At 37.3% G+C, this 17,982-nt stretch overlaps 1 protein-coding gene across 2 annotated transcripts in view; it reads left to right on the top strand.

Moving 5' to 3' along the window:
* The first annotated feature begins 2,317 nt into the window (after positions 1 to 2,317).
* NAALADL2 (N-acetylated alpha-linked acidic dipeptidase like 2) overlaps positions 2,318 to 17,982 on the top strand; it is a 290,390-nt gene continuing 274,725 nt past the window's right edge. The window contains exon 1 of one of the 2 annotated variants that reach the window (XM_085233455.1): positions 2,318 to 2,605. In XM_085233455.1, the coding sequence (XP_085089581.1) occupies positions 2,563 to 2,605 (43 nt within the window). In that variant the 5' untranslated portion in view covers positions 2,318 to 2,562. The remainder of the gene's footprint in view (positions 2,606 to 17,982) is intronic. The other variant, XM_010716883.4, reaches the window with a different exon arrangement.

Raw genomic sequence — 17,982 nt, 5'->3', positions numbered from 1 at the left:
GAGCAGAAGTGTTTTGCATGTCTCTGTCTTGCCAGCTACTTAACAAAATAGATCTTGCTTAGCACTGTAGAACTTCTAAGTGGTTTTCTAGTTATGTCTTTTAAATATAGAATGTCAATGTTCTTATTATAGTCTATATTATGTAGAGTCAGAACTACACACTAGACCATTAACTTCCCTGAGTTTGGCCAAGAAAGAGTTTCTGTACTGCCTCCTCCATGATTATCAGAAAGGGATACATATGACCCAGGTATTGGTTCCCAAATCAAGCTAATGTTCAATGGTGTTTTTGCAATAGTTGAAAGTTGAATTAAAATAAATAAATACTTGTCTGAATATTTTGCTCCTTCTGTCTTAGGTGCATCTTGTCAGCTTTGGGCTTCAAGAAGGTCACAAAGTCTTCTTTTGGATTGGAGACCTGACTGGAACACTGCTAGGTAGATGTAGTTGAATACTTCATTAAAATCTCATTATTCACTTTTTGCTTGCTTGTTCCTTTAGCTGTACTGCTAGATACTTTCAGGAAGGGCCATTTCAGTGTCACTCTTGAAATAATCACCAAGCTAATAAATGATTTATTTAAGCATTTGAACGTAAAAAATAACTGAACTTATTTTCTGTCCTTAACTAGAAGATTTGGAGCTGAGAAAGACCTGCATGTTGCAGTTGAATATTTCACTCATATTTTCAAGTGGAAACTTAGAAAATGAGTTCAAAATGATTTGCAGCATTGAAACTGGAAGCTGTTGTGTGTCCTCTGTCCAGTCAGCAGAATTCCCCAAGTATCTTCTGGGTTCTCATTTCCTGTGCTGGCTCACAATTGGTCAACAGCAGCTTCAATTCACTGGCAATAAATGAGGTAAGGATTATGGGGGGGACAGGGAGGTAAGACTTTGCTGAACCACAGAAATGGGAGGCTCATCAACACCTTTCAAATGTAGTCTGATGGCTCTGTCTATAAAGAACCCTTTCTGACTGTGGAGAGAGAAGTTAAGTGATCTAATTGGATAACTGGGCAAGAATAAAACATGCAAACTCTTCTCTGAATCAGGTGAGAAGTTCTGGAATTCACTTCTCCAATGGTTCAGACTTGGGATATGAGCCTTACCTTTGTAGGCAAATTCAGATACTGAAATACGGCTAAGAGTTAGCTGAGCATGTAAATGAGGAAGTTACTTAGTTGTATGCACACAAAGTTGCCACAGAGTTGACAGTGAATCACTAGAAGACATAAATATTTTGTTACTTCTGTCTATTTGATGATAAGCTTGAAGGGTATTACTGTCTCTGAAAAAGTTCTCTTTCCTGAATAATGGCTGTGTTTTAATTAGTATATTTACTTTAGAAATTCTACATAACCTAGTCCAGATAAATCTTAAGCTAACAGGTCTTCAATATTTTTCTTTGTTCTATGCTAATAAGTAATTTTTTTGGTACTTAACCAAAAAAAAAAAAAAAAAAAAAAAAGAAATAAAACCAAATCAACAGCAACAGTATGGTTTAGTTTAAAAACAGCTCTAATTAAACAAAGTTCTGAAGTGATTGATTAGACCATTCTGAGTGTAATCCAGACAGAGGTTAACTTTGTGGGAGCTACTTAGTTCTTTTAATTAGTCATTGTTCCTTTCAAGTAGTGCAGTGGCTTCTTCAGTTTCTGTTGCTGGCAGTCATAAATGTGAATGCTAAAATAAAACTATGACTTCATAGGCATAGACCAGGTGTACTTGTTCAACAAATTGATCGCCTAAGTACCAGAAACCTTTGACTTCTGAACTAGGAAAAAGTAAATATTTTCTTGGAACTCAACTTGAAGCCAGGATAAGATTATAATTTTGTGTCCTTGTTCTGGAGCAGTTTGGGAAGAGAAGCAAAATCACCTTTCCTTTTGTTTATAATCCCTTTCAATTACACAGTCAAAAAAAAAAAAATCTGAAAATTACAGTGTTCAAATAAAGCATCTTCCTTGCAGGTAATCCTTGTGAAAGACAGGGGAAGGGAGGGTTTGTATTTTAGTTTTGGAGTTCTTGGCTAAGCTTTTGCCAGTGGGAGCTGAACCTTCTGCAGTTGTGTTCCTCCATGGTGAAGAACTGTGTCTGCAAATTCCCATCCTGCAGGGATGGGCCTCATGGTTATTTACTCCTAGCTTTCTTATAAAATGCAAATTGAGAGAATCTTTAAATTTAGTTGCAAAATTTCTGCAGGCTTTGGCATTTTTACTAAAACACCTGCTGTGAAAGATGAATGTTCTTCAGATCGCTTCCTGCGTAGAAATGAAAGTAAAGGGTGGGGAACAAACAAGCGGGAGAGTCCAAAATAAGACAAAGCAGGTTGCCTGAAGCACATGTTAATCAAAAGAGATCAAAGGATATGATGTCAGTTTATAGAGAAACAGGTCAGGCAAGCCCAGGTAACTCAGGAAGCAGGATGCTAATTATTCACAAAAAGTCAGGTATACGGTTACCGTGCTATAGTTGAAAGTCAGGAGGTCAAAACTTGCGCAGCAACTCAGCCAACGTGATAGAACAGCTTTGCTCCTTACGGAGGAGTTTATCCCTGTTAGAAATGGAGGAGAACGAATCAAGTTTGCCGAATGCTTCCCAACAAGGTAAGAGCATGCAAGCTTTCAAATGCTTAGCTGGTAAGAAGTTTGGTGCATTGTTAGTCACTGCGTGTAGAAGCTTGTTTCACTTTCAGCTGTGTTGCAGTGTGTGCTGCATGTCCACACGAGTGGACTTGGTTTTTGCACATGTGTGTATCTGTGGAAAAAGAAAGCCCACATCTCTTGTCTCTGCAGTGCAGTGGTTTTTGAAAACAAAGCACAACAAGCACAGTATAAAACACAAACTGCTTAAGTTAGAAGAGCAAGAAATGGTGTGATAAGATCGTGTGAATGTTGGCGCTCTGTTGTCAACAAAGGCTGCTTTAAACTCAAGGTGAGCTGTCGATGTTGAGGTTGCTTTTTCATGACGTAGCTAAATTTGCTGCAAATATTTTGAGGATAGGAAGTGTTTGACGCTTTTGCACAGAGTACCTGTTGCACCTAAGCAGGGCTTGGCAGATCTGCAAGCAGGGAGGACATGGTTTCCCTTTTTTGTTGTTGGCTTATTCCAGGTTGTTTTCTTTCTTCCTCTGTGGGCTGTGCTAAGGTAGCACAATGCTAAATAGTCCTGGTAAGTACTCATAAGAATAGAACACTGTCCTAGGTGTTTTAAATTTTCAGTAGAAGCCTGTACATGTTCATGAATCTTACTTAGTCCTTCTTTTGCAACATAAGTGTCAAGGTTCTGCTATGAAAAAGAATGTTTCCCCTGTAGTCCTTTTTTCTTCCAAGAGATGGTTTTAATGTCACAGGAAATATTATCTTCCTGAGGAATTATTCCATTATTTTATCTTCTTAACATGCGGTGTTTTTTCCCCATGACACTCAACCTATGTATTTCTTTTTCTTGATTTACCAGTCCCTTCCTCAGCTCTTTCTCATATTTTGCATACCAGCAACAGCTAAAGCTTTGGAACTATTTTGAGTTCGGTAAGAATCCTCAAGCTATTTTAAAATTTGCAAATGGGTTTTCCAAGCGACTTGCTAGTTGTAGAGAAACTGTGTTACTGCTTTTCCCCTGAAAGTTATTCCTCATATATATGCGAGCATATTCTGCTGGGATTCCAATATGACCTACGTTAAACAGGAGTAATTCTGTTAATGCCCGAGCGGACTTCCTGCATTGAGAGCTTCTGAGAGTGGAAATCCTTTCTTGGTTTTCTATCGTTTTAACATGCAGTGAAGTAAGTTGAAGTAAGCTCAACGTGCATCCAGATTTTAATTCTGGAAAAAGCAGTTCAGTAGTGTAGAGATATAAATACTACTTCTGTGCCATGGTATTGAGAGCTTATAGTTTTTCTCTTTTCATTCAGGATCCAACTTGAGGTTCAGTGGTACACTCTTCAGTAATATTTTCAGCCTAATTCTGATCTTAATTTTTTTGTTGCAAGTGAGAAGCTGTTTTACTGCTGCAAATAAAATTATATTAGTTAAACTTACATAAGTGAATCAGGCCTGTTGCATTTTATACGTGTCCTTTGAGAGCCATGACTGTGATCCCAACTTGATTTGTACCTTTTCTTCATTAGTGTAAGTGAGCTTAGTCAAATGAAATTTTTCAATGATTTGCATTACTGGGTGGAATGAGAATCATGGCTGCTCAGCAATTTGTTTTTGTGAATAGAAATGTTCTCTGTACGTACACCCCACTGTAAGGGTTTTTTGTTGTTGTGTTTTTTAGATTGCCATCAAGGTGATGTACTGTTACTTCTGCATGTTTGTTTTTAGAGACTCCAAAATGGTGATTTTGCTTGTGTTTTTATTGGAAAAAAAGTGAAAAAATTAACATTGCTCAAGATACCTGTCAAAAGCACTGCTAGTCAGATGACTTCCGTTCCTTTCACGTTATTTATTTTTAGAGAACTTTGGGCTTGTATGAATTACTAAAGGTGCCAGATTGACAGTCCTGGAGGCTGACTTCATTTATTCATTAGCAAAATGATGCAGCCTGGTCAGCAGGTGCACGAACTTCCTCACTGTGTTATGCCCATGTGTTTCCATTCTGTTGTGGAAAAAAAACAAAACAAAACATTTTCTTAAGGATCCAGGCATTTCAGTCCTGTTTGCTCCTTGTCTTTCCCTGCAGCGTTTTCTTTTAAGGGCACAACGTAACGGTCTTGTGATGATTAAGTTTGTGCACTAAGGGTTATGCAGGGGCGTTTGTTTGATTTCACTCGACGGGTGTCAGATGGTGAAGAAGGCTTGGGGCTTACATCGGTCAGTAATTCTTGCCATCTGGTCACTCCACCATCACAGTGTTCTTGTTTTACACCAAGGGTAGTAAGCTACAAGAGTGACTTAGCTCCTGGTTTGGTTCCATTGTAATCATTTTACTACCTCTGTAAATACTCCAGCCCTCCATCTCCACGGAACTGGCAGCGTGGGTGCCTGTTGGCGAGATCAAAGTGAGCCCAGAACAATCGGCCTTTGACTGCTGGCCAGGAATCGATTCCTGTTCCAGTGAGCTCCCTGCAAGCCTTTTAAAAATGCACTGCAGCTGACAGTGTACCTGGTATTCTTGTGTGGGCTTTTTATTATTTTTATTTGAATCAAGATCTGTCCCTTCCTACTAGTTGTTGTTTTCAGTTTTCTGTGAATGAAGTTCTGTTGACAGGAGACTCTGACCGTCCTAGCCCCACAAGGTGCTATTCCTGTAAACATTAATGTGATGTCATACATGAGTTGTAATTGATTTCACACTCTATTGTGTTGCTAGATGGTTGTATTAGGTTTACTCACCTGCTAAGTGTATGCAGTATATGCTTGCTTCTCCACGAAGCTGAACTAACAATTTGAGGCTGGTGCAGCTTAATGATTCAGACCTTGAGAGGCACTGGGAGTATGCTAGAAAGGGAGAAGTCAAATGAGCATTATTATTGTACCATCCTAATTTTTTCAGTGCTCTGCTATGCACTGCTTATTAACATGTTATTTTAAGAGTCATCATTAGTATTTTATAAATCCTTAATATAAACATGTGGTTGAGTATGTTATTGTATTAAACTTCCAGCAAGTTCGGTTTCCTTTTGTAATTAATCCGGGCTATGGATCAGCTCTGAAGCATGTGTTCCTTGGGGTTTGTTCTGATGTTGATTATTTTATTTTTTAGATCAATATATATATGTAGTCTCATGAAACTTTTACAGACCAAGTCTAAAAGAAGCAACTAGTACTTTTTGCTGAGAAAGGCGATAGGAAAACATCAAGAGCATACGTAAAGAGCATGGCATGCTTGCATGGAGCAGCAGGAATTAGAAAGGGAATGTCTCAAAGTGAATGTCAGAAGTGTTTCTTTTCAATCTCAAACGTCTCTTATCAAGAGAACTTTCTGGCCACTAACTCTACTTGCTAGGTTATTTCAAGGAACAACCTCATTCCTCAAGTGTGATTTAGTGGGGCTTTGGATAATTCTAATGAATGCTGTAATCAGTTGCAGTTTTTAAATGGAATTCTGCAGCATAAGATGATAGATGTGAAGGTCCATTGTTTAAAAAATAAATAAAATCACACTTATGCTTTGCATTTAATTCTGAGGATCTCAGTCCCCTGAGTTCAGTGCCTGTTAGCTATCTGGACAATTATTAGCAGAACATCACTGGGTCTTTTCTTGGCTCTTCTAGAATGATAATAGTGAAGTTTTCTGTGACAGCATTTCTTACATAGTTTGACTCTATTCACCAACAAGGTACAGGAACAATAGATAATTTAAAATAATTCATTTTATTGCTGCCTCCTGTAGATTTTTGACTTTCATTTCAGAGTAGCGAGTGTAGAGAGCTAGAGAAGTATGTACTGATCACTGTCCTGGTGCTGTGAAAAATATGAGATTCTGATAGTCCTGTAGAGTCATCAGCAGCAGGATCAGCACAGAGCACTCATTTGATTTTAATCATTCTGTTTTTTTTTCTAGATGCTTTTAACTCTTTTCACAGGTATGCTATTTTTTTAATGTTGATTTTTCTGGTTTGTGTTTATAAAGCAGGGTGTGAAATTGTAGTTCTAGAAAAAATATCCTATGTAATGCAAGCATATTAAGAAAGAAACTACTTAAATTGAAGCATGATAATTGTGAATCTCTTCCAATGATGAGAATCTACTGCAGAACTGAGTGTCAAACCAAAGGCTTCCAGCTCCTAGTCTGCTTTGTGTTATTCTTATTTGGCTGTTATATTCTTCTCCAGTTTTTAGAGGTGTGTTGCAGATGATTGCTTCTTGATCTGTATGCCTGGAAATGAAACAAGATAGCAACATCTTGTAATAAATAGTACTGAAATTGAAAATGTATAGCAAATGGATGATGTTTGCAAAGTGTCCAAAAACTTTTATTTCTACGCTTGAGCTGCTTTCAACTTTGAAATTCTGCTAGCAGGGAAATAATTTCTAGTCAACTGTAGGTTCTATCAGGTTTTGTTTGCCACTCAGGGGGCCCAAAGGAGAGTGTTGGTCTTTTCCCCAATAAATTGTTGGCCAAAATATGTCTCTTAGCAAATGAACAGAAGTAAGGTAATTATATTTATTTTTGTTATTCCCATGCCTCTTTTGTCTGAATGAATGGCACTTACTGGAGAAAAGTAAAGAACTGAGATTGATGCAGAGGGGATATCAATGTAGTTTTAGCAGTTCAGATAAAAGAAAATAGAGTTTGTATAAGCTTCGTTGCAATGGTGACACAGGTTTGTAATTGAAAAAGTGCTTTGCATTTGTAGCAGGTCCTAACAAGGTCCTTTTCTCTCTTCCTTCTCCAAGTACAAGTTTTCTGGAAATGGATGGGATTTCTTGTACCTTTACGTAGAGGACACCAGAGTTCTGCTGGAAAAGGCGGTGGTGTACAAGTCTTTTTGTCTTTTTTCTTTACTTAAAAAACAATATATTCACTGATCTCCACCACAGAAGAGAGTGCAATTTTGAGGTTCTATCCTTAAATACCAAACACTCTCAATTTGCTGTTAACTGTTCAAATATGCTTCCTAAAGACAAACAAGATTATTTTTCTTTATTGAAATATAGTTGTGATCAAGGTACTGAGATTTCTAAGGGTTTTATTGTTTTTTGGTGTCTAATTATGACTTCATAATTAGGATATTCCTTATAAGGCATTAGATTTTTTTTGAAGCTCGCCTGAATGCAATGTAGTGTTGTTACATAGTATACTATGGTTAAGTAATGATGAAATTCTCCTTATAAAGTCTACTTTATTATACGATTTCTACTTCTCAGCAATTTTGTGTTGCTTTTTTTTTTTCTTTCTTGCTGCTAGGTAGCTTTTTCTGTATGTTTGTTATGAAAGTCAGAGTCAAGCCAACAGGCAAAACATGAGTTGGTTAGGAAGTCTACGCTGTATAGAAGAGCATTGGCACAACACCCATGCAGTATGCTCTCCTGTGTATTATTATGTAGTGAATTCTGGAAAATGTGAAACTGGCTATTGGATAACTGGGCCAAATCTGCAGACTTGATTTTCATGCTTCTGTTATTTCTAGTGATTCAGGGTGGCTCTGTTTGTGTCTTCAGACTGTCTTAATTCATGTCATGTATTAGGTATCCTTCTGTGTATGAAGCAGCTCCGCATTGATAGAATGAAGCTATAACATACATTGGTAATTTTTCATCCTTCACTAATGTGTTTCTGGTCATATAACCAGGCAGCATATTTGGGGGAGAAGATATCCTGCTTGAATTTTGCCCTCTGAAACTGAGTTTGTTAAATTAAGGAGTGCACTGTGGAGGTAGTCTAACAGAATATCATAGACACAAAGTGTCTACATTTAGGCACAGGCCTAAAAAAGGTGAAGTGGGCTGCTTTGGCTTCGTCTATGCTTGGTGATGTTGCTGCTGTCACACAAGTTACTGCAAAATTCCATACTCATGAATAGTTAAAATGTATTATGTTTACAAAAGTCAGAGTTATTACATGGTACTGTAATTGTATCTTCTCTATCAGATGAACTTGAGGACATTCAGTCAGACTTCAAATATTTCAGATGTTCTTCTGAAAGCATATTTTTCTAAAAGATTTTTTCAGAGGCCATTTGAGTCACGCAGCAGTGAATCCAACTGAAGCTGTGCCTTGGGGGCAGGGGAAGCAACCAGGTTTGCTTACCTCTCCATGTCTTAAGATCATCATATCCCAAGCTTAATCTCTGAGCAAGAAATGGCCTAAAGCTGTGCCAGCCTGAGGAAGTGTGAATGTGTCACCACATACAGAACAGAAAAGTACCTTCTTCTGTAAAGCAGAGCACATATCTGTCATAGATGATGTTATTTCATTACTTACTGTGGTATCTTCTAGGTTTCACTATCATTTTTGCCTCCGGGCTGTATTTCATCTGGTGCAGAGCCATGCATACCAAGGCCCACTCTGAGTGGTGGTGCCACTGCTTTTACCCTTTTCCAACTTCATGTTTCCAGTTATATTTTGGTAATATATTGAAACCCTTTTTAACATTCAAGAGGCTAAAAAGCTTAACCTAAACTAATTCTGTGTCTGTGGAAACAGAGGTAGAAAGTGAAGTGGATTTTTTTTTTGTAGCCTGAATTTTACAAATCTATAGCACTAACAAATAGTTTCATAATAGTTTTGACAGCATCTTTTTCATCAAGTAGCGATTGTGTGGAAGTTCCATTCTTGCTGTCTGTTTAAGCTCAGATTTTATATGCTGTCATAATACAATGAAGTTCACTGCACTTTTTTCCTGCTTGCTCTGCAAGGAGGGGCTGAGTCAGACTGTATTTGTTCTTATGCTTCATCAGCAGAACTGTTTACTAACTACTTAGTTGTATTTTATTTGTGAGGATACAATGAAAGTAATGTGCTTGCATGGGTATCGGAGGGTTTAATTTGGCCTGTGATTAACATTGATTAAGACACAGGAGCAAGGAATAATCCAGTTTAGCCTCCAAGGGTGAGTTTTCAGGGTTGAAAATTTGAAAACAAGTAAGCATCTATTTGCTCCTACACTGAAAGTATTTGACTTGCAATTCTGAGAGTTATAGTAATTCCAAATCATGGCAAAGTTGACTGTGCAGTAAAATCAATTTTCTCTTCATAGAGGAGATGCATACTTGCTCTGGATCAACTGCGCTCTCTTGTTTGCTGTCCTTTCTCTTGTGAAATCTTTTCTTAGTATGGCTTGGGTGGGTAAAAAAGTATAGGTGGACTATTCCTGTTATAAATTTAAAGCCATTCTAATTTTCTGGTCAATGAAATAACAGGTACCATGTTAATCTGGCTGCAGGTGGTTTTCATGACTCAGGTGGCGGCCTGTTGTGGTGCCTATCTTCTAATGAAGGCTTCATGACAGCTGAGCGGTAAAGGAGAGTACATTAAATTTTCTTTTAATTCATGGGTTTTCTGGCCATCCTCCTGGAAACTGTAGTCTAGCTGTTGATTAACTGTATAAACCCATGTCCTCTACATACCTGAACAGCAACAAAATGTTTATAACTGCTGCTCTGCTGATATAGAGAATTGTTTCCCACTTACTGTTCCTACATTTATCAGATTACATGTAAAAACCATAGAAAATCCTTTATATTATCCATAAACATAAAAGAAAAAATATAAAAAGCTATACTACATAACTTTGACTTAGTCAATAATTCTAAGCTTAGCCTGAGGGGTTGAAAAGGGAAATTATTTCTGTTACAAATTTTAATTATACCATAAACTTTGGGAAATGGCTATTGATCTTCAGCATCTGGCACCAGAAATGTTGTCATTGTCTTTTGGTTATTTAGTTGGGAATTGCATTGTCATACAAGATAAAAATAAAAAACACCAGAGGAGATGATGTACCATATGCAAATGAGAATATTTTGGTTTGTTTATGTACTAAAAATATTTTATTGCTGAAGATTTTTTTGTTTCTTACTGGATGTTTTTAGCTATCTCTAGAGAAATTTGCATTTAAGATGCAAGAAAGTGAACTCTAATTCTATCAAAGACACTTTCTCACCATGGGACCCTATAATATAAACAGTATGTTTCTTGTCTTAGAGGTACATTTAAAATTACGATTGCATCTCAGTTGACTTCATTTGCTGAGGAAAAAGCACAGTTCCAAGGACTAGTTGAGAAAAAAGTTGGAACTTTGTTTCTGTACTTCTTCCTTTTAACCTTGGTTCGAAGTAAATGTCAGTGTAAAAAATATTGAGTCTTGCTTGAAATAGTGATTTGATCTGATAAGAAACCAGCTGCCTAGCTAGCATCGCTTTTCAGGAGAGTGAGGTCTTCCTCAGTTGTCACTGCTGCTTTATGTTGTTCTACGAAAGGTAGATGAAGGAAGATTTCTTTCCTATCCAGGAGAACTGGAGCTACATAAATTCTGTGAGGAAAACTGGGGTAGAGAGTTTCCAAGAACAGTCTCTTGAAGGACGGATGATGGAGGGCCTCTCACTGTGCTGATTGTGATGGAGACTAACGTTCCTTGTACTCGCTCCCTGTGGGACTACAAAGGTGCTTGCTTCCTATCTACTCTGTAAAGCAAGGAGGCAGTCTGCATGGCTTTGATGGTTGTGCCCAGCTGGTGATATTTTACTTAGTCCAATGCACCAGTGAACCTAGTCTTTGGGCCAACAGTTGTTTCATTGCATCCAACACAAGAAGAGAGGATGTTTGTAAAGATATAGCATGCAAGTAGGCTGCGCTGGAAGTGAAACTCACAAGGCACCTTTGAGAAATATTGTACTTTCATCATAGGGTGGATGCTCCTCTATAATTTCTATGTGTTTGTTCCACTTAAATTCTCATCTTTGTATCCTCCAGCATCCTGTAGTGAGAATTGATACCAAATAACATCTGAAATTTCTTAAATTTTGTGCATGTTACAGTGATGCGGTGACCTCTTACTGAATAGTAAACTAAGTGAAATAGGACAAAGATGTCTTCAGAGAGGCAGCTCGTAGGAGTTGTTGCCAATTCTTCTGCAGGAAATTGCTCCCTCACAGGGGTTTCTGTCAGTTGTGTGGTGATGCTTGAACCCTTCCAGCTGACCTTTTGCTGCGAACAAAAGGAGTAGCAGAATATCACTGATGCTTGCAGGCATTTGAGGTGGCCAAACTGACAGGTTGCACTCCAGCAGGTAAACAGTAGACTATTAAGAACACACAGAGATGAAACGTGTCGTGTGAGAGTCAAGCGTTTTGTTGGCATGAACTTCCATGGGGAAGGCAGCTGGGTCTGTTTCAAGGACACAGGGCAGTGATGCAGTTTCTGAATATGTTCAGTGGCAAGGTATGTCTTTTTTGTTTAAATGTTTTGATATAAGACTAAATGCTTAAATGGAAAGATGCATACGTATTCATTTCGTGGAGCAGGATTAGAGTGCTGTATCTACTGTAGAATCCTCTGTAAAAATAAAAACACACTCCCCAGTGTATTTTGGCTTCTCTGAAGAGTCTTAGCATTAATTGAATTATGTTTTTATCTGTCTTAATTTTCTGAAAAAGAAAAAAAAAAAAAGTGTGAACCTTTTTACAGGGGAAAAAAAATCCATGTACCCATCTAGTTCTCTCTAAAAATGTCGAAGTTTAAGAACCAAAATCTGTTTTGATTTCTTCACCCTGTTGTAGTTACTATCTAGCTGTTCAAATTGGGCCTCGTACTTCAACACTCTAGATGTGTTGAGCCATTTACTTTGGTGACACAGAGAAGCTCAATATCTTGACAAATGTAAGCTCTAACTTTTATATACTGGGTACGGTTTCTGGCTGGCAGGTCAGATTTGTGCTACTGCTGTATGCAGCTATGGAAAATTCATGTTGGTGTTGCTGCAGTTACTACACTGAAGCTGCAATACCAGAACCCATTAGCTTTCAGTTAATGATAACCGAAAATATAATAAACTGTGAAGTAACCTAAATATTTATAAAAGGTGTAAAGATTTTAGATGAAAATGTAATAAGCTCTTGTCTTTTTGATTTTTATTAACAAATTTGTTATGGAAGATATACAATTAAAAATACAAAAGACTTGCTCTGGGGGAAATTTATCTTTTGTCTTATGTTCAACACAGTGTGTGCTTGAGCAGTAGGTGACTTTCTCTAAATTTTCGAGTGCCTATATGTAGGAAGATAGATGCTTCTGGTAGGGAAAAAAAAAACAAAAGGGCTGTAGCTTGAACCTGTTAAAGCTAACTGCAGAGTTGTACTTGGGAGACTCGAAGCCATGCGTGGGCTAAGATGGAAGAGGATTTATTTCAATTTTTGGTTGAGTAACGGGTTTTTCTGTTTGCTAAACCCCTTGGCTTGTTTTGTACATGTCATTTGTTTCACTTAAGCTCTCATTTGAGATACCTGGATAATACTGCCTGTGCTCTGCAAGCACTGCGGGTTTAAAATGTGTCAATAAGTCCCTAGGAGCCTTTACCTTAGTATGATGTCAAGAGATACTTACAAAGAAGCTTCATGGCTTTAAATGGCTCATTTCTAGTAGTAGAAGAATGTGCAAATTAAGTAGGAATGGGGGGGGAGAGGGGTTGAAGGGGAGGGAAGAAAACCAACACCCAAAGACTTCTGAACATACTTTCCTACTGTGTGAGGTTAGAACATGCTTAGCTATTAAAAATCAATATGAATAGTACAGCTCTTATCAAGAGGAGTCAGAACTGAAAGAGAACAAGGAACAAAAGGAAAGAGATAATTTGTTCAGAAACCAATTCTGCAGCTTTGGTCAGCTAGGAAAGCTGGCAGCACCAACAGCTTTGTTTGCATTGATGGCAACAGGGAATGGAAACCTAAAACCAAGGAGTAAGTTTCCACTTTCCTGAGGATGTTCAAAACAGCTAATTGGGCTGTTCATCTGAAATGCTGTAGGCACTGTTCTAATACCAGTTATAAAACAGGTTTAAATGCAAGTCTTGATGTAATTATTCTCATTACCTCCTTCCTTTCTCATGTAGAAGAGCTAGGGCAGGTTTCTGGGTGAAAGAGGGTGGTGTTACTTCAGTGCCTTATGTGCTCAGTTAGATGAACACTTGTTCTTTTTAATTCGTGTTGTCAAGCTCCATTTCAAATTGAGTATCTCTAACCACTCTGCAGAGACGATCAACAAGCAAAGTGTTCCCTTTGGTGTTAGTTCTTTTTACCTGCTAGCCCCTCAATTTTACATTGGTCAATTATTAATGAAAGTACAGCTTTCTTAAATACAGAGGATGAAATTTGGCTTAGAAATGCAATGTATTTTTTATTCATTCTGATAATGCTGGATTTTCAAACGGTAAGCTGCATCCTCCATTGTTTATGTGAATGTCAAGAGTGTGAAACAGCGGGAGCTGATGTGCTGGCTCTGCTGAAGGTGGCTCTTCTGATCCTCGAGGGACATCACAAGGATCTATAATCCAGTCTTTCTTTTACCATTTCACTCTTCAGTGAAGATTATAGATTACAGGTTACAAATCTGTAAATCATTGTCTGCAGATGTTGCATGTTTTTGCAATCAAAGGAGTTGATCTGCAACTTAAAATCCATCCCACTTAGAGTTTTTGTAGTGTGTGGGTGTATGCACAGTCTGGTGTTCTTGTTCTGCCACTTCTCATAAAATCAACGGCATGCAAAACACATTGTCTTCCTATCTTGGATATGTAATTTATTTTGTTGAATTCTGCTCTCCCACAGAGCATGATAGAGACAAACCGGTAGAGCAGGGAGAAAAGGCTGTGGAGTGCCTGGTTGTATGCTTTCAGTGGCTTAACACAGTGACTGAAGGGTACAGTTGTTTACACACTTACCTTATTACTGAATTCATTCATTCAGCTTTATACAAAGTGAAACATTTGTTTTCTTGGTTTTTAAATATGTGACTGCACTTCTAACCCAGGCAGTTGGGGATGGTTCACAGGCAATAACCTATCCATTCTGCTGGTGCCTGGCTTGGGCAAGATGCCTTTTCTGAGCAGTGTTGGTGATGGTGGGTGAGGCTGTCTTCTTGAGATCTACCCAAAAGCAAGAGAAAAATCAAAATGAATCTGAATATACAAGGATTCTTAGTGTCAACACATGTACACAGCTTTAAGGTATTGTCATTTTGGGTTTATTTCCTGTAATAAGGAAGGTAGCCCATTGTGACTTCAGCTTATTGCTTTGTCTTTGTGTGGGCTGAAAGAAAAAATTTTACTGAATGTAATGCCTGCGTCCCAGTTCTGCAGCCTGTAATGCTCTGCTCTCACTAAATGAGTGTAAGGGCCAATTAAAGATATTTTTGTCTATCTGTGGAGTCAGCTGCTGGGTTTAAGAAATTCTGATTGTTTTTCCCTCAGTTGGTGTCAGCTGCAACTGTTTGAACTGGATTGACTTTTAAAATGCAATTACAGCAAAAGTGAAAGTTGGAGGAAAGAAAAATCACCTTCACATATCTTAAGTGTTGTATTTTTTTATTAAAATAACATGGGTTTTCTGTTTCCTCAGAAACAGATGTTTGTTTAAAACTAATCATGGACTTGGACTCAGATTTAATTTATCATTTAATTTTGTACCAATCTTCTCTAAATGAACTGCCTCGGGACTGAACGAATAGGAATTTCCTGTATGCTGAGGGCTTTGAATGTTGGTTTTTGGGTTTTTCCTTTTGTGCAGACAACTAAGTATCCCAGGAAAAGAAACAACTGCTGGTGAAGCAGGCTCATGTATATAGATATTTGCCAGAAATTAAAAGACGTGGTAACTTCAACTTGCAATTCATCTAGTTAAGTGTAATTTACTTTGGTCCAAATTAGATCTCAGTTTTAAAAACTTGGAGTTTTTATTAGTGCCTTTTTTTTTCCAGCTGTGAGAATCTGTGGCATTGGCTGGGTTCAGATGGTTCATCTGCACTACAGCTGAGGGAAGACAGATTTAAGTGGAGGCAATGAGATACAGCTGGGATCCTTAAATTACTTTTGACCAGATGTGAATTAGGCCCACTGAAATCTCATGACTGGCATTTTGGTTTTTCTGTATGAAAATTCTAACCTGAGAAGTAAACAAGTTTATTTGAGGCTTTGAACCCAAGCCAATATTCACAGCCTTTTCTAAATTGCAATACTTGGACAGACTACAGATTCTATAAGTAAAAATGTGTGTTTTTTTACTGAACAGTTGTGAACTCGATTTGAATTCTGAAGACCACAGAAATGTGGAGAACATTCACATATTCTTGTGTTTCATTTAATTTTCTTGGACGTGGTTCTTATTCAGAATTAGAGGGGGGAGCACCCAGTCCACTTAGTAGTGACCCATGTCTGGCTTTTCGGGAAGACAACAAAGGATGTAGTGAAGGAACAGCAACTCTGTTAGTGTTGTGAGCTTACGGTGGGTAATGTTGAGACCTGAAACTAGAATCAGTTTCTATGTGCGTGCAGGGCTTCAACTCTTACACAAAAAGATCCAGAACTTTGTAATTAAATCACAGTTGGTTGCATACTTAAAAAAAAAAAAAAAAAAAAAGTCATCCTCTTGGTATGTTTCTGTTTGACAAACTGTTTTTAGCAAACCTTTTCTTGATTCTGGTTTATTGAGTTTATAGGCTAAAAAGTTGTAATTGGCTATATTTTTCATTTTGTATCAGTTCGTTTTCCTTGGGTGTTTGCTGTGGGAAGTTATCGTGTTTAGTTTTTTGAATATGCACACTTGTTGTAAAGATGGCAAACTAAGAGGCATGATTGCTTACTGTACTAGAAGAAAATTAAAATCCTATGTTCCATGGAATAGAACGCTGAGATGTTTAAAAAAGCAGTATTTTATACAGCACTGCATTGTTCAGTTATCATTTGTAAGCCCTGTAACCATGAGGTATTTCAGCCATTCTAAATTACTAGTGTATAAACGTTGAAATTATGTCGAGTATAAAGATAAACATTTCTATTATGCTTTGAAACTTGAAGATCATCAGTAACTTCTTATTCTTCATAAAGTTCAATTTCATGCAAGAGTAACTGATGTTTTCAGACAGTGATGCTGTGGCTTCAGCAAAGCTTTAGTTGGTAAGGGAAAATAAGTATGAGAAATAATTTTTGACTGGTTTATGGTTGATTTGCCGGGTCTTTTGTGACAGTATTTTCCATACTGTGTTATTAAGCTTGAGCGTTACTGTGTTAGTCACTTTATGCATCATCATAATTGTATAATTATTGTATTTTATATATCCAAGTTTGTTCCCGTTAGCCTTCATTCTTAAATCGTTAAAGGCAGATTTTAAATGCAGTATGATTTAGAATGCTTTTTCTTAATCAGGTTGATCATTGAGAAAGCTCCTGTGATATTGACTTTGGCCATTATCACATTTTCCTTTATAAAAATCAGTATTTCTAAATAATCTGTTGTCTCTTTAAAAATAAATTGAAATTAAAAACATTTTCACCGTATCTAACTATATTAACTCCAGTGTGAAATTCTTTTCTTTCCCATACTGAGTCAAATTCTAGTGATTTTTACTACCCTCTGATTTGTACTGTTATCCAGCTTTCTTAAGCGTAATCGACAAGATATAACTGTTAATGTATCACTCAGAGTCTGTAGGAATATCTACGTAGTGCTGTGATGGCTGACAACATGTGGAAACCCAATGGAAATGATGGGCTTAGTCCACTGTGCATTTCATCTCTTGTCAGAAACACAATGACTGCCATCTCTAAATCTTGAGGTGTAAGATGCATTATCCCAGCTGTGATGTGGGGGACTGTGCTTATCTAGCAAACCACCTGTTTTCTCTTTGGATTACTGTACTGTTCTTATTTCGCCATCTAGCAGAACTGGCAGATAGATGTTTATTTTGGTAGCAGTGGTTTTCAGTAAAGTCTGTTTTTATATTTTTGATTTACCTTTGCTGTACTAATAGAAGCGTCTGAGTTTGGTTGAATTGCTTCACATGATTAACTTCAAAATAGAAGTTTTCAGCTGCTTTTGAAAATAAAGTAATGGCAACTTCTTTGTAAAAACATCCTACTTGCAAAAAGTTGGAGTTTGTGTTAGGAAAAGCATCGATGATGGAAGTCTATAATCTCAATTTCCTTTCTCTTCTTAATGCCAAAGGTGCTTAAATACTGATAACTCTTTAAACGTTAAAGAAGAAAATACAGAAATAACTTTAGGGTTAAGAGTTTTGGTACAAACTCAGGCAATACTTATGTACTGAAGTTACTGGTGATTCAACCTTCATCTCATCACAGTAATTAAATCCGAGTTTAAAATGATAACTTGGAAAAATGATAATTTGGAAAAAAATATATTAAAAGGTCTAAAAATAAACAAAGGTGATTGCTGTGAGAGTAAATATTCCTACCCTCTATATGTATTTCTGATAAAGGATGGAACGTTTAGCGAATGTGGAAGGAGAATAAGTCTTTTTCCTTTTTTTTTTCCTCAGTGAAAATGAAGGAAACTGTGATCTTTGTGTGATTGTATGTCATTAG

The sequence above is a fragment of the Meleagris gallopavo genome, chromosome 11 (genome assembly GCF_905368555.1).
Source record: "Meleagris gallopavo chromosome 11, MGAL_WU_HG_1.1, whole genome shotgun sequence".
In the NCBI taxonomy this organism is placed as follows: Eukaryota; Metazoa; Chordata; class Aves; order Galliformes; family Phasianidae; genus Meleagris; species Meleagris gallopavo.
The sequence above is the reverse complement of the archived record's forward strand: the minus strand, read 5'-3'. Positions and strand labels throughout refer to the sequence as shown.